Source organism: Schistocerca americana, chromosome 7, assembly GCF_021461395.2.
Source record: "Schistocerca americana isolate TAMUIC-IGC-003095 chromosome 7, iqSchAmer2.1, whole genome shotgun sequence".
NCBI lineage: Eukaryota > Metazoa > Arthropoda > Insecta > Orthoptera > Acrididae > Schistocerca > Schistocerca americana.
In genome coordinates, this window is record NC_060125.1 from 608,762,600 (window position 1) to 608,780,045 (window position 17,446).

Below are 17,446 nucleotides of genomic sequence, written 5' to 3' on the forward strand. Positions count from 1 at the left end.
GCCCTTTTTTAAGCACTTACGTTCTAATGTATGTTTGCTGTCAGAGTTATACGCCGTTTTATTGAACAATTCATGAGCTGTCGACTGCAAATGACTTTTTATCCATTATAGCAATATGGCGAAGGACATTTAATCTTTAGTTCAGAACCTATGTTGTCTCTATGGCATATTTTGTGGACCTTACTCTAAGAGGAAGTCCTTGTTCTTATTTCTCTTTCCTCCCATCGATTGGGCTTAACAATTAGTCGTTTTTAAGTCCTTGTTCACATTAGTGGCCCAAGTTTCTGACATGGGCACATATGACCTTAGTTGTTTTTGCACCCTAAAACTAAATCGTACGAGCGCGCGCGCGCGCACACACACACACACACACACACACACACACACACACACACACACACACACACACACACCTAGTAAGCAGGAGAGCTGAGTTTTATTTGCAGCCTTGGTACAAATTTTTATTTGCTGCTTCAGCCTGTAACATAAAATGAATATCTTCAGTTTTTCAAAGAGCCTACAAGTGTACCATGGCATTTCCTAACAAAATGTCTTGTTATACTACAACACTTGATAATAATGTGAGCTAGTTTCATTAGTGTTGAACCCGTCTTAAGCCATCGTAACACAGACAACCTGAGGAAATGTTACTTTGTGTGTCCCCTCAGTTTATCACTGTTGACAGAGGCAGTTTGCAGTGGATTGAAGCGATGTCATACTTGGCTCAGCGTCACTGGCTGTGACGATGAGAAGGTGATGGCTTAGTGTAGCTGACGGTGATCTGCTCGAGGTGGCTGCCTGAAGAGAATTGGCTTTCACCTGCTCAGCGGGCAGTTATATTGCCACCTCTGTAGTTCCCCAGCTGACCGACTTGCATGATTAAGTCACATGATGACATAATTACCGCTGCTTGTGGCAAACCCACTAAACTGACGAGGTTCATGTGACTCCCGTTTGTAAATCTCTGTCTGCCAAAGTCACAAAATAATATTTAAAATAAAGAAAAGTGCCATTTGTCAGTTTTTTAATAGAAGTCACTGAAGTGGCCAGTGTACACCTGATCTGTATATCTCAAGAAGTGTTAACATTTTATCAAGTATGTACAAAAACTATAGCTAATACAGTTGTTACGTTTTGCTACTTAAAAAACCCTGAAACCTCTGCAGAAACTACAACTGTTCGGCCTTTGTATCGGAAATGTTGAAGGTTCTTTACTTCTTCGGAAAAAAGTATTCATATCCATCCAATTGTGAACTATGTTCTGTATATTGCCTTTGTCTTGTATATAATTCTGTGTTGGTGGAAAGTCACATTTTCAAATTTCTAGATTTTATGTATAAGGAAACTAACATGAGAAATGAAACTGAACAAGTAGCAACTCACATTATGTACATATGTATAGAAAGAAAATTGTGTTAATTGGCCTGTTCAGTATATTTTGGGAGGAGTTCTGGTTTTGATAAAAGATGCCAAGAGTTGGAAAAAGATAAATGCAAGTTACCAGTCACTTAAATCTTTTTTTACTTGCCACTCAGTATAATATATAGAGGACTGAAAATGTGCAAAACTGTATGTTTTGTGCTGTAATGACACTCACATTCAGTTACAATTTTGAGACACACAGCAGATCATTTGAATCACAAGATATTTGCATTAAACACTAATTCTTCCACACAGTGTGAAATCATTTTTGTGTATCACAGAGCAGTTTCTCGAAAAATGGTGCCTGACCAGGATATTTGGCAGCAAGTAGAGTATTTGCCTTTGCATTGTTAAATAATTGGGTACAGCGGTAAATAAATAATTGGGTACAGAGCTATGTGCTAAGAAAAATAATCTGTAAAGATGACACATTAAGTGCCTGCGAGAGTGGAAGCTGTCATCAATGCTAAGGGTGGGCCAACACCATATTGAATTCCAGCATTACCGATGGAGGGTGCCACGAACTTGTAAGTCTTTTTCAGTCAGGTGTCCAGATATTTTTGATCACATTATGTATACATATATTCTTGGATTAATACAATGTTTCAGGAGATAACCTGTACTTGGCAATACATAAAGTCTGGAATACAATTTTAAGTTGTGTTAAGCGTTGTCAACATTTGTACTATTATCCAAATAAGCCCACTAGTCTGATGCTTAGGAACCAAGAATGAAAACTAAGACTGGCACAATTAAAAGACATTTACACATAAGCTTTCGGCCACAGCTTTCATCAGAAAAAGGAAGAGAGACATATACCATTCATTCACACAAGCAAGCACACCTCATCCACACATGGCGACCAGAATTCTGGTCCAAGCTGCCGGAGTTGGTGGTCGCGCACGCGCGTGTGTGTTTGTGTTTGTGTGTGGGTGTGTGTGTGTGTGTGTGTGTGTGTGTGTGAATGAATGAATGTTGTGTGTTTCTTTTTCTGACAAAGTCTGTTGATAAAAACTTTTTTAAAAAAAAAATAATATCTCAGAGCTGACTGTTGCAGACTTGTCACTTTTTCTTTCCTTATTTGTTTCTGTGTTCTCCAATCCATTACATTTCTTTGCCTGTTTTGCATCTCTAAGAAGAAACATAACAACAAATGCTATCCGTGTTTGATCATTTCATTATTTCAGCCTTTTAAAGACTGTTAATGTGTCTGTTATAAATAGTGTTTCCTGATCTTGGAGTGTAATGTCACGTATGAACAATTAGTTTTATAGATGTTCTCTCTCTCTCTCTCTCTCTCTCTCTCTCTCTCTCTCTCTCTCTCTCTCTCTCTCTCTCTCCCCCCCCCCCCCCCCCCCCCCCCCTTGTGTTGCATTGCAATATTTGCTCAGTAAGACTCATTAATCAGTAGTTTATTTCCAAAAATTGTACTAAAACATTATACTGTAGTACCAATTGAATTACCTTTTATTTTTCAGCTGTACCAGCTCTCATCAAGCTCATCCATGGAAACACCAATGGAATAATTTTCCTTGTCAAGGAGTTTATTGCCTATTACAAAAAGGTAGGGAGCGAAACAAACAGCTCTGAACAGAAAACATCTGAAAAAAAGGAAACTGAGACAGCACTCCCAATATCGAAAAACAGTACCTCGAAGAAGATCAGGGAGCTGGCTTCATGGACTACCTGCACAGACGAAGGCCCTCTGTTTGGCCGTAACTGCTGGTACGTTCCTCCAGAGACACGAGCAGCCCACGGCCTTCCTGATTTAATGGCGGGCAACAAACAGTGGGAGTACAACCTGAAACCGCGACGTCGTGAACCTGTAGAGGTTTCTCCCGTGACATCTCCAGTAGCTGTAGTGGCGGAACCGAAGGTTTCCATGTCAATTACAAAGTTCACTAAGAAACTATCTCGTGAGGAGTGCCAGAAACAGCTGAAGCAAGACGAGCAGCCACAGCCGGAAGCAAGACCTAGTTTCGGAATAAAGACATTTCTCATCAAGCCATCAGAGTCACAACCTGTACAGAAGAAGAGAGTTCCTATTCTTGTATCTGCAGCCAGAGGGCAAAAGTTGCCACAGGCAAGACATATAATTCCAAAAAAAACAGTTAGTAATGAAATAGACACGTGCAATATTTCTGATAAGTGTAAAGTTGAGAGTAAAACAGTTTCTGAGCAAACACAGAGTCAGGTTAATGGAAAAAATGCTGATGTCAACTGCACTGCAAGCCTATCAGGTGTGGAAGAAGAAAAAGTTAGTACAAAGGCAGAGAAGAGTACAGAACACTGTAAAGAGATTGTTTGTATTGATTTAGATGATTGACATCACTCTAACATCAAATGTTTTAATTTAGTTTTTATCAATTGATTACTTTATGTTTTTCTAATGCAGCTTTTTGAGGGATAAGAGTTCATTCTCTCTTCATGTGCATAGTTTATATTGTGATTGACTTGCAGTGCAAGTTACTTGTCTTAAGGCTGACAAATGACTGCTATTTTATCGCTGTTAACAATTGAGATGATATACATTTTAGATATTTTCATAAAAAATAAATATTTGTTCAGAAATGAATATCTCTGTTTGGACTGCTATCCTTGTTATGTAGTAACAGCAGCTACTGTCACAAATTCAGTTGCATATGAAAAACAAAATGGCACATAAAATAGGTTCCTTATGTGACTTAAAATAATCATGAACTGTACATATGAAAGTTAATAGTAATCATGTTATTTGCCAAAAATTTTAATATTTTTTTCTTTCTGTTACGTATTTCATACCAGTTTTCCTCTGCGCATGGTTACTGTCGCTACCAGAATCCACCCTATCTGCCCCGCCTCCAACCTGCTGCGGACCCCCCACCCCCCCCCCCCCCACCCCCCCCCCACCACCACCACCACCACCACCACCACCACCACCACCACTACTTTCCTCTTGATCCTATCTTCCCAATTATGGAAATGTTTATTTAAACAAAATCTTCAGCGGCAATATATGTATTTGAAATATTTTCTTGCTGTCTCTGTCTTTGTGGTTATGGCAGAAAGAATGCAGTAGATCATTTAGCATTCTGACATGTCAATAAAGTAACTGACAATAACATTTTGCACTTGTCTCTCCTCTGGTTTCCTGATCATCAAATGATTCTTGAACATTAACATAACATTTCTATTATGGAGGATATTTTTATTTTCTTTTTCATCATATGTGGAGGTTCCCTGACTGCAGATAATGAAATTTAAATTTGGAGTTTCTGGGGTTGTACTATTGCAATTGATACAACATATATGTTCTACTGTCAAAGTCAGCTAGATGATTCCATTTCTGTGAGCAAGACTTGAACCAGTGATGTAGTCAACTTCATCAACAAGAAATCATTGCCTGCAGTGCTTGATGAAGATGTTTGTCGAGCTTCTCTTATGTGTATACCACATTAGTGCATTGATGGCCCAAAATCATAGGTAGTAGGAGGATAAGTGCGATGTGCATCAGTTAATTCATGAGGTTGTGTTGACACCAGGAAATTGGAAAACTGTCGGTGATATATAATGAGTCAAGGTATACATTAATAAAAAAGAAACAACTCTTCAGAACATAACCTATGTAGTCTGTTAACAATAACTACTACTATTTGTGCTAGCTAAATGTAACCTCGTAAATCAGCAGTCAGCCAGTAATACTGTTTCCTCACATTCTGTAGCTGAGGTTTATCCCCTCCAAGTAGCTTAATACAATATTGTTATAATTAAATTTTCACTACTTCAGCCGGTGTTGGCAAAAACTGTTTACCCTTTGGGTACTCAACTTTATCGGAACGATGTTCAGGCGGTGTGCTGAAAGATTTGATTTGTTAGTAATGTTAGTGTCGTGGCTTGCCGTTAGGTTCTGATACTGGATCGCATCATAGGGTTGAAACACAAGCATCAGTTGCATTATAGTCGCAGTCAGTCAGTATGGATCTGGTAAACACATTTGGAGAAAACTAAATCCTAGGCCAATTCTTCCAAACCACCGAGATCACCAGTTTTGATTTCTGGTTGTGGGGTTACCTGAGGGGGACACTTAACACAAGTTTGAGGTTGAAGATGAGCATAGCGAAGGAGGTAGCCAACATCCCACCTGAGATGTTTCGGGCAGCAGTAGAGCAGTGTCTAGTGTAGTTCTAGGATGTTACGGATGCAGATGGTCGTCACATTATGCAGCGTTTGTAACCTGGAACGTAAGCATGGTACACAATTATCAGCTGTTACCTCTTGTGTTTCTTTCAATGGTTTATTAATTATTTCTCTTCTGGATGTCCTGAAAAGTATTTCCACTTGTAAGTTTCATTGCCCTGCAATCATTTGATTTTAAAGGGCAGCCTCTCAAGTAGCAAAAGTTTAATTACAACCACCCTGTATTTACATGAATGTATTGTTTCCTTTTCAAAGAAAATAGTTACCTACATCTGTAAAAACAGAGGCAAGTTTACAATAAACATCTGTGAATATGACACATATGCACTTGTTGAGTGTTTCAGCTGAGACTTTTGAGCACACTGCTCTCGTACTTGTTTGGACTGTCAGTAGATGTGGTTTCAGCAGGCATGGCTCACACAACAACAGTCAGGGAAGGGAACATTGGTTGAGCTCATTAAATATAGTATAATAGGTGGATCTTGGGTTACCTGTAGCTAACCAGGGGTAGGAGACCAAGGGCTAATTTAGTAGCAGCATAAAAACACATTAAGACAGCCACTAGTGGAAGCAGCAGTAACCAATAAAACTGCATAAATGAAAAGCTGTGCTACCATCACATCTAGAGGATATTTTTATATGAAACAGAACCAAGGAATTACAATGGTGAACAGTAGGCAAATAAAGTGTGTAATTATTTAACATTGCTGTACCAAAATGTATGAGGTTTAAGTAGTAAAATGAGCAAATTAGATGTGCTCTTAGACAATGTTCTTTACATAAATGTGATTTGGTTGACAGAAAAGCAAACATGCATTGCTACAATTACAGATTTTGTAGTGAAAAGTTGTTTATCTGCATAAAAAACATGTAGGTGTGATGGAGTATGTATATTTGTTATGAGGAACTGTAAATAAGGTGACACAAAACTGACTCATGCGAAACAGACTGAGTACTACGTTCATGAACCAAGAGGACATATATGGGATGAGGCATTTGAAACTGTTTATGGAAATATCTGGTAAACTACAAATCAGATTAACAAAAAGTTGTTTGTCTCAAAGGAGGACATCCAGTGGCACCAAGCTAAAATCTTTGACATGTACTGGTTAGAGGGGCTGTTGTTTGTGTATTTGTTAATCACCACAAACAGTACAGTTCCCAGTAAGCTGGTCTGTCTTATGGGAGTTTTAAAGAATCCATTATACATATTGTTGGCTCTGGTTGAGACCGACTACCCACATAAGGTTAAGAAATCTTGGCACGTACAGCAGTAGACTAGCATTTTCCCCTTTTTGTTTTCAATCAAATGTCTTATCAAATAAAAACCCGAATGGAAATGTCTCTCGGAGAAATGTGCAGAACATTTATGTATTGAATTCTATGATAAAACTAATACATGGTAACAGAATAACTCAACTGAAGGGTACGGTATGGATACTGAAAGGGTGATGCCGAGCGGTTCTAGGTGCTTCAGTCTGGAACCGCGCGACCGCTACGGTCGCAGGTTCGAACCCTGCCTCGGGCATGGATGTGTGTGATGTCCTTAAGTTAGTTAGGTTTAAGTAGCTCTAAGTTCTAGGGGACTGATGACCTCAGATGTTAAGTCCCATAGTGCTCAGATGCATTTGTACCATTTTGATACTGAAAGTTTAGCTGGTAACTGATATTAAGAGAATTGGGAGACTTCAGTCTGATTACGGAGTCCATACGTTTTGTTTCTGTTTGAGTGAACTACAGACTGGTGTGGGCGTCAAGAGGGTCCAGACACTTCCATTTCAGTTGTACAGGGTGACACAGAAAAACAGGAACATTTTCACAATCCAATAAAACTAGAAGTGATGAAGGAAAGAAATTGCATTCATAGTAATTGAAACCTTATGACTTTGCCATTTACGAAATATTGATGGCATTTATCATTTTTTTAAAATTACATCCTTTAGATGGCGTCCTCCTTTATGAATAGATTTGTGAAATCTGCTGTTGAGATTCCTCATTGACCGCTGCAACATCTCAGTTGGTATACTGTGAATTGCATCCTGAATTCTCTGTTTTAACTCATCCAGGGTTATTGGTAGAATTGTGTAGACTGTGCTCTTGAGGTAGCCCCATGAGAAAAAAATCACAAATGGATAAATCTAGGGCCAGGGAATGTTACCGAATTGCGAGATCACGCGGTTGCCAAAAAATTCTCGCACATAGGCCATTGATTGCCGTGCAGTGTGTGATGTCGCTCCATCCTGTTGAAACCAGGCTTCTTGAAAGTTTGGAAAGTTGTTCAATGCAGGTGTAACAAAAGTTCGTAACATCTCCATGTAACGATCGGCATTGACAGTTACTGCGTTTCCGTGTTCATTTGCGAAAAAATATGTTCCGATAATCCTAGGTGATGAAACACACCATACTGTCACTTTACTAGCTGTAAAGGGGCTCATGAACATCATTAGGATTTGTGTTTGCCCCATAACGATAGTTGTGTTTATTCACATAACCTGTGAGATGAAAATGTGCCTCATCTGACATCCACAACTTGTCTAGAAATTCATCGTCATTGTTTATTTTTGGTATCATTGGTTGACAAAATCCTAATCGTAACCAGTAATCATTGACCGTCAATTATTGCACTTATGTAGTTTGTATGGATGAAATTTCAAATCAAGATGAGGAATTCTGCGAACACTCTCCCGAGACATTCCAACCACTGCCGCTTGGGGCTCCGTTAGACAGACTCTCGTACAACATCAATGGCCGCTGGAGAACACACACTTCTTGGTCGCTTTAACGAAATCGTCGTAATGAATTGAATTGATTTTGATTTTGAAATTTCGTTAAAGAAGAATAATAAATTTTATCTTTTGCTTTTAAGTTAATTTTCTTTCGTGCGAACTTTGTTGTAGAACCACTCTCTTATTTTCGTGTGGTAATAAAAATTTTTACTTTCTTAAGAATTACGTACATTTAAAGAAAAAATAATATTTACGTGAACTCATATGAACTGGTTAAGAATATTAGGTTGAGAATTGAGTCCTTTAAATCATTCGGCCTTGGCATACACTTTCCAGATGCAGTGGGTTTTTTTTGTTAAATATTTTTACTGAATTTTGTCCCGGCACTAGCCATAGAACACAAGATTACCTCTATTAGCAGAAAATGTTTTAATTATTGCCAAGCCGACATTTATCACTGATCAAACCTACTTCATTACACATTTAAGATATTTTGAAAGAACCAAACTGTTTAAATTTCAATGTTAACTAACATTAGCTATCCGCCTACGAATGCACAAACGTATAATTAATTCAAATTTTATCAGCCACAGGATCACTGAAAAAGAAGAACAATTTCTTAATTCACTATTGATTTTTATGCTTCTGTTCCCGATTTACGGGTTTGATAATTTTTTAAATGTGCCGTCTATTGTTGGTCGCGGCACAGCCCAGCAACACCGCTAAAAAATGCTGAAAAATTCTTAAAGAAATTTTATAGATGACGTGGGCAAGCTAATTTACATAAATAATTCACACTTTTGATAAACTCTAATATATTTAGATCAAACAACAATACAACTCACATTAATTCGTAACGCATCGTCTAATGGCGGCTAAGTCCAGACAGAGACAAAAGAAGTCTACCCATTCGTAAAAAACTCTTTCACAGTGTCCTACCGCAATGACTTCTGAACAGAGAAGACCAAAGAATACATAATGCATTGTGCTTAAATAGTATTGCTGACTATTAACATTTCTTTGCAAATTGACGATATTATTCTCTTCTGACAACATTTTATATATATCTCTGCTATCGCAAATACTGACACATTTTACAATCACATAATAAATACAGAAAAATTCCTATCCTAAATACAGAGAAATACTACAACAAAAAATATAAGGAGAATAACAAATGTCTTTTACACCACATTCAGTAATATTTTTGTTCAATAATTACGATATATACAACTTGCCCAGAGCGGCGTATATGGTACAAATAAACTCTTGTTCTTTAATAATGTGAGTTTGCCAGGGAACGTTACATTGCCCCCTGGCAGCATTTGGCAAAGAGTTTTTACACTTTGACACAATGGTGCCAGTAACGTTCTTTACACTTGTATATTTTACGGAATGGCTCTTTTATTTAGTCCCAGGGTTATATAAGTTCATGGCTCCCCCATTTGGGCGTAGGCAAACAGAAAACCTGGGCAAAACTGTGCCGGAGCCCAGCCATCCCAGTTGGTTCATGGTCAATATTGTCTCTTTAACAGTTATTCATTTGAATTAAATTAGCAGTTCGTCACAAACGGTTACACAATATCACAGTCACATACAGTTCGACTGAAGTTTTTTGAGTCTGATACTATTATTCTTGTGATACACTACAAGGTCACTTGTCCTACGTAGTAAATGTTCAATGTTTATCGAAATGAAGTCATTGGCATGTTATTCAGTTTATGTGAACATAAAAAAAAATCAATAATGCTGTATTTGGTGAGCGGTGCGGAGTGATTGTTGAGCGGCGCTCGGCGCGGCGCGCTGACTCCGTGTAGGTCACCGCCCCCGGCGTTGACAGCTACGGCGCGGAGGGCGTGGCTGTCTGTCTGGTCTGCTACGGGCTGCTGCGGCCGCTGCATAGCTGATGTAGCCGGATGCGCGTTGGATATCCGCTCGCCCGTGCGATGTCTTCTGGCAGTGCTCCAGGAAACATGCAACAAGTTCAGAAACAGTGTACTATCCTTATAGGCATTTTTCCTGCTGTGGGAAAGAACGCACACAGTTAGTGGCAGTTATTACTCAGTAGGCCTTCACTAGTCTGGTTTGCACAATGTTTCGTTGTCACAGTAACACGTTTTATGGGCATACAATATTTTTCACCATGTCATGACTTGTCATTAGTCACACACAAGTTTTCACCTTTGGACAAAATGTATCTCTGTAGTCAATGCGCTTTCCTAGCGTCCCTTGACACACAAAGAGTTAAAGTTTGACACTAGCTTGATCCACCGTCCGTTATCGGTTCACTGTTCGTGTCGTGCTAGTTCCTTGTCCATTTGCACACACGGCGATGATACAGTTTTTTATCACTTATACACAACTACTCCGTGACGTATTGCTGCAGGTTTAACAGTCACTATCTGTCTCTGCCGCACAATACTGCACTTTTGTTTAAGTTCCTTTATTTTTATTTACAATGTCCGCTGTACAATTTTTTTTTTTTTTTAAAAAACAGCACATTCGTAACTCTTTACCAAGGTGTGATATTTGCGTACATGGTAACAAAATATTAAAATTTGGTATTAGTTTGCCCAAAAGTCATCTATATTCGTGTTCGAGTAGATTTTATTTGTGCATTCCAGCCAGATTCAGGCATATTGTTCAATAACTCCTTTGAACTCATGTCACATTTTATTATCAACGTCCTACGTAACTACAGTGTAATCTCTGTAGGCAAAAATTGACTTGGACTGTATCTGGCTAGCTCTTTTTTACTGTTTGAATCTGCACATGCTTCAATTGAAGCTTCTTTGTGCGTAACTTTGCACTACTTAAATTTGCTACAAGTTTGCCTCCCGTGGTGCCCTCGGGTCACTACTGGGTGCATTATTTTCTCTAATAACATTGGTTAGATAATAAAGTTCTCAGGGCCTCATATTATTGATATTATTCTGGGTTCGAATCTGTCAATCTGACAACTACACATATATACATACATACATACACATAATAGAAAAGATTGTTCCAAGAAATATTTCAAATTTGGGCACATAGAAAATTATGTAGTACACTAACTAATCATTACTAAAATGTTCTTTTTGATTGAACTCTGTCACAGCTTAACACTACAAATAATTGCACTAATCAGATTATCTGTGCAAACATTTAGAGCATGTTCTAGATAACACAAATTAAAAGAGTCAGTCATATTCTTATAACTAAACACTTCTACACTAGTACATTATCTCTAAAGATCACACATCATTAATGTTCATTATTTACAAAAGAATGGTGTCCACATATGACTATTAGTCTTTTACTGTAGGAATGCTTTTACATCCTTACGCGGATACAGTCCCCGTACTCTCCCTGAGTGGGGATCTGCTAAGAGATAGCTACACTCATGTGGCACACTTACTACTCTAAAAGGTCCATTGTACACCAATTGCCACTTGCTATTCTGTTTCAAAGATGCCGAGGACTTAGGATGATTGCGTAAGAGTACCAAGTCCCCAACACTAAATTTTTGGTTATTCGTCACATGTCGATTATATTTTTCTTTCCTTTTCTGAGCGCACCTGGTAAGGTTGCACCCTGCTTTTCTTATCTTCTCTTCCTTAGGCTCAGGAATGACTGGGACCTTAGGCAAAGGTGCCAGCCACTCATTCAAAACTCTATTATTATTCATTATAATCTCGTTTGGTGGATACCCCATAGAAGCATGCGGGGTTGCGTTGTGAACTTCTACAAACTTAGGTATCAGATCTGGCCATCTTGTGTGTTTATATGCAATGTATAACCTGAAAAATTTATTTAACTCTCCAAATGTTCTCTCTACTAAACTTGCTTGTGGGTGAAAACGGGAAATTAGTATATGCTTTATATCTTGTTCATGTAAATAGTTTTTCCAGGTATGGCCTGTAAAATAGGAAGCATTATCCGATATTATCGCTTCAGGCTTACCCACTTGTGTAAAATATTCCTTCCCTAACCATTTAACTATTCCACGAGCAGTGGCTGATTTAAGGCAGTATATTTTTAAATATTTAGAGAAAAGGTCATACACCGCTAAAATGTACTTCAATCCACCCCTGGCTCGTGGGTAGGGTCCTGCTATGTCTATAGATACTAACTGAAGTGGTCGATGAGGCACTATAGGATGCAGTTCAAACCTTGTGGACCTATTTTGAAACTTAGCTTTTGGCACAGAGGACAAGTCCTGATAATGGTGCGAGTCTGCTGCCTTATCCCCTTAAAATAACAGAATTTGGACAAAATCCTTATTGTCTTGCCTATCCCAGCGCGATCCCATGCTAAATGCGTGTGCCACACTACAGCTGGGATAGCCTGTTGTGGTATACACACGACTCCATGGTCATTTGACACACCTGTTTTATAATACAGAATATTATCTACTATTTTGAAATTCTGAACACTTTTAAGATTGGTTCCTTCTTTAATTTTGCTAATGATATCTCGCCAAATCGGATCAGTTTCCTGCAATATAGACATATTTTTACACATATGTAAAAAGTCCCTCCTATGTACCTTATCTTGTACTAATAGTATTCGATGTTCCTCCGATTGTTCCAAAATATTTGACATTGAGGATTGCCCTAGTGGAAGCCTCGACAAGGCGTCTGCTACAACATTATCTTGTCCTTTTAAGTACATGATTTTAATTTTATTTTCCTGTAATGCTAACCTCCATCTTAGCAAGCGGGTATGGTATAATTTGCAAGTCATTAAATAGCTCAGAGCCTGGTGGTCACTGAATACTTTGACTTCTTTACCATAGATGTAATAGTTAAATTTCTTTACCGCCCAAACCACTGCAAGAGCCTCTAATTCGGTAGCGGAATATGCTCTCTCGCAGTTGTTTAGTGCGCGGCTGGCAAATCCGATTACACTGATTGTTGTGGGGTCGTTGCTCCTGTCCCACTGAAATAAACACGCGCCCAGACCGTATGAACACGAATCTGTCGCTATACAAAAATCTTTTGTCATGTCTGGGTGTCGCAGTATGTTTGCGTTCACCAAGGCATTTTTGATAGCGTCAAATGCGCGTTAACATTCTTCTGTCCACACCCAGTGCGCATTTTTACGCAACAGGCTCAATAAAGATTCGTTATTCATTAATTGGTTGGGAACAAACCGTCTAAAAAAAGATGCTAGACCTATAAATGCTTTGAGCTGTTTCTTAGTTCTCGGACTAGGAAACCCACGAATTACATCAAGTTTTTTGCTGTCAGGCTTGATGCCTTGTGGTGTTATTATGTGACCTAGAAATTTAATCTGATTACGTCCAAATTTGGATTTATCAAGATTCGCTGTTACTCCCGCTTGCTTAAACCTTTCTAAGACTTTACTCAGTAGTTCTACGTGCTCCTCCCAGGTGGCAGTGGCAATCACTAGATCGTCTACATACACTGTTACCCTTTGCAGCAAATCCGGACCCAAAACCGCGTCGAGGGCTGTTATAAAAACTCCTGCACTTACATTTAGGCCGAAAGGTAGTACCCTAAATTGGTAGCTCCTTCCCCCAAATATAAATGCAGTATATTTCCTCGACTCGGGTGTGAGCAGGATTTGCCAGAAAGAACTTCTCATATCAATAGATGTCAAATATTGCACTCCATGAAATTTTTGAATTTGCTCATCAAGATTTTCCGGATGAGTCCTAACAGGTACAATAATTTCATTTATGTCTCTCGCATCTAGTACTAACCGTACCTGTCCGTCTGCTTTTGCTACCGCCACCAAAGGACTACTATAAGGGGACAAAGACGGTTCTATTATTCCCCACTCGATCAGTTTTCTTATTTCTTTAGCTACTATTTCCTTCTTGGACCAAGGAATGGAGTATGAAGCTCGACAGTAAGTTTTGTGAGGCTTCACCTCGATATTGTACTGATATCCCTTAACAATTCCTGGTCGTTCTGAAAATACATCTGCATAATTAAATAATAACTGTACCAACTCCTGCTGTTGCATAGAGTTCAAATTCTCGGACTGTGATACTTTGTTCACAAGTGCGTCCACATTTGCTTTTAATTGATCACATTGTACGTCAGGATAATAGAGATTCTGTGCTAGACAATGATTGTCTAAATGTAGTATCGACTGATTCCTACACTTTATGTTAATAGCATTACAATTAGGTACAGGTACCTCTTCAGATCTGAGCATGGACAATTCTATTCTCCTACCAGCATTCATCAAACTTAATTTTCCCCGAGAAAGGTCGATTATTGCGTCCCTTTCTCTCAAAAAATCTACCCCCAAAATGCAGGCTACTTTTAAACCCGTTACTACCAGGAATGAGCACGCTATGGCTTCATCCCCTAAATACATCTCTACCCGCACTTGGAGTTTAATTATTTGTCGCTGTGCACTTATGGCTCCAGTGACTTTACAATTATTCACGGGAAAAGTCAGCATACGCCTTTCCTTCCCCAGTACTTTGAATAAGTCCATACTCATAACACTGACAGTAGCACCTGTATCTACGACCGCTTGCACATCAATATTATTAATTTTGACCCCTATTATCGCTTGTACTTTGTCTTTGTGCTCCTTTATGCACGTGGATGGTTCAGTTATTAATTCATCTCCCATCTGTACCCCGTCATTATACCTAAGGATACAGATTTTGTTCGGTGTTTTGTTCTGTGTCGGGCTGCTCTCACTCCAAACCTCAGCCGACGATGGCGAGCGTATCTCGGCTGCATCTAGTTTGTTGAATTATTGCTAGTGGATGGGCGTGGCTGCTCTGTGTCACTGACCTCCACTATGTGCACGTTGTGTTGCGTCGGCCGCCACGGTTGCGCAATTGGCGCATTTTGTGGTGGCGGTCGGTTATTGTCATATCTATCACTGTTTTGCCGGTCCGGACTGGGCCTCTGGTTCTGCGGCCAAGTTCGGTTTGCATCATTATAAGTATTAGTGTTGCTCGGCCCCCTGGCATTTTTCCATCTATTATTGCTTGGTGGGCCTGTCTCATACCGGTCATCGAACCTCCTTTTCCGGTCATTATTCACCGGCGGACTATTGCCGTTCCGGTCTCTACCTCTATTTCCGTTTTGTGCATACTCTTGTCTCCTATTATTACCTCCGCCGTTTCCATTACTTGGTGGAGGCGTGTTATTTCGACCATTTCTATAACCGTTTCCGTTACTTCTAGCCTGTTCAGAGGCTGCCTTAACATCCTCCTGAATCAGGTCAATTGAGTCCAGAACAGACAAGAAATGTTCCATATCATTTTCAGGCACGTGTATAAGTTTTTCCTTTACATGTATCGGCAAGTGTGATTTCAAAAGTCTGATCAAATCCCGGGATGAAATCTGTTCGTCCCAGTAACGGGTCTTATTAATGTATTTCTCGAAATATTTTCGCAAATTGCCTAGTCGTGGAGAATACGGCTCTGGATTATATACCTCCTTCCGTAATCTCTCCTGGATACATGTTGACCAATATTTGGCCAAGAATGCTTTTTCAAATTGCTCATATGTATCACAACTGTCAGCTGCTTCGGTTGCCCATAATGCAGCATCTCCTTGTATGTAGGACATAACGAACTGTATTTTCTGGGTATGACTCCAAACGCTAGGCAAAATGTTTCTAAATCCCTTGATAAACACTACAGGGTGAACAGATTTCTTCTCCGTTGTAAAGATCTGAAACTGTCGGTTCCTAATCAAGCTTTCTTCAATCACTACTTTGGAATGACATTTATTTGTTTCGCTTACATTGGTTGCCTGTTCTGTCTCGCAGTCGCAATTTTTTACTGCAGTATTTATATGCCTATCATTGTTGGACCTGGCTGGCGTGACATACGCCCGTGCCTCGTCATGCCGCAAGCTAAGCTCCATCTCGGCAAGACGACGGTCCACACTCCGCTGCCACAGCGGAATGTCCTTGTGCACTATCTTTTTTAGATCCTGCACATCCGCACTTGAGCCCACATCTCTGGCCTCAATTGCGGCGTGCACTTTCTGATCTATTTCTTTTATGACTTCATTTTCTACTTTGTGCACTTGTTCGATCACTTTGTTCTCAATTACTTGAGTTGTGTCAATTTCTAGTTGTTCGACCCTATTAGTCAGGACACTGATTTCCTCTACGATATTGGCGTTAGCCACTTGAACACTATCTACTCTTTCGCTTAATTCTTGCACCGTTTTGGGTATGGTTTCATATTTTTGTTTCAAACTAACAATCTCACTTTGCATAACTTCTAAAGTTTGCATCAACTGCAAGTCCCTCTCATGCAGGCGTCGGTCACGCTCTGCTTGTTTAGCATCACGTTCTCTATCGCGCTCTGCTTGTTTGGCATCACGTTCTTTATCGCGCTCTGCTTGTTTAGCATCACGTTCCTTATCGCGTTCTGCTTGCATACATGCAAATTCAGCTACCAATCTCTGGTCACGCTCTGCTTGTTCAGCATCACGTTCTCTATCGCGCTCTGCTTGTTTAGCATCACGTTCTCTATCACGCTCTGCTTGCACACGTACAAATTCAGCTTGGAAATTGAGCATGCGCTCGAACATAACTCTTAATGATTGCACTTCTGACACCTCACCACTCTCTGGTCCGTGTCCAGTGTTTGCGGATGGCACAGTATTTCCGCTATCAGCTGAATCACTGGGTGGCAATGGCAACATTTCTTGCCCTTCTGCCCCCAGATTTTCACATTGTACTTCCTGAACTACGTCACTAACATTACTTTGTGTCCCACTTTCTAACTCAGTATCACTACTTACTGACTGTTGCTCATCATCCATGTTGATATCTTTCTGACTACGCAACCTAACCATAGTAAACAAAAGAAATAAAATCTGAGCTAAATATCCTAACACTCAGGTTTCACTGACATAATCACACAAGAAATGGACATTAACTAATATACACTTACTATATACTACAATGACTAACTACCTAAATGTCCTGTTATTTTAAAACAAAGTACTAACAACAAGCACACCACTAATGATCCGAGAACACTGCACTGAGGCTACTTTACTACCCACAGGACAACTACACTGTAGCTTTACCTTTTGGTGATCTATCTTGGGTGCAGCTGCCCCCTGATATTGTGGTAGGTAATTAATTTTTCGAAATATTGAGCTCTCTTCTTCAGC

At 39.5% G+C, this 17,446-nt stretch overlaps 1 protein-coding gene across 1 annotated transcript in view; it reads left to right on the forward strand.

Moving 5' to 3' along the window:
* Positions 1 to 3,997, forward strand: part of LOC124621899 (chromatin assembly factor 1 subunit A-like) — a 105,350-nt gene extending 101,353 nt beyond the window's left edge. Inside the window, exon 12 of the mRNA XM_047147384.1 lies at positions 2,901 to 3,997. Coding sequence (XP_047003340.1) covers positions 2,901 to 3,748 — 848 coding nt within the window. The 3' untranslated portion in view covers positions 3,749 to 3,997. The remainder of the gene's footprint in view (positions 1 to 2,900) is intronic.
* Positions 3,998 to 17,446: the final 13,449 nt, after the last annotated feature.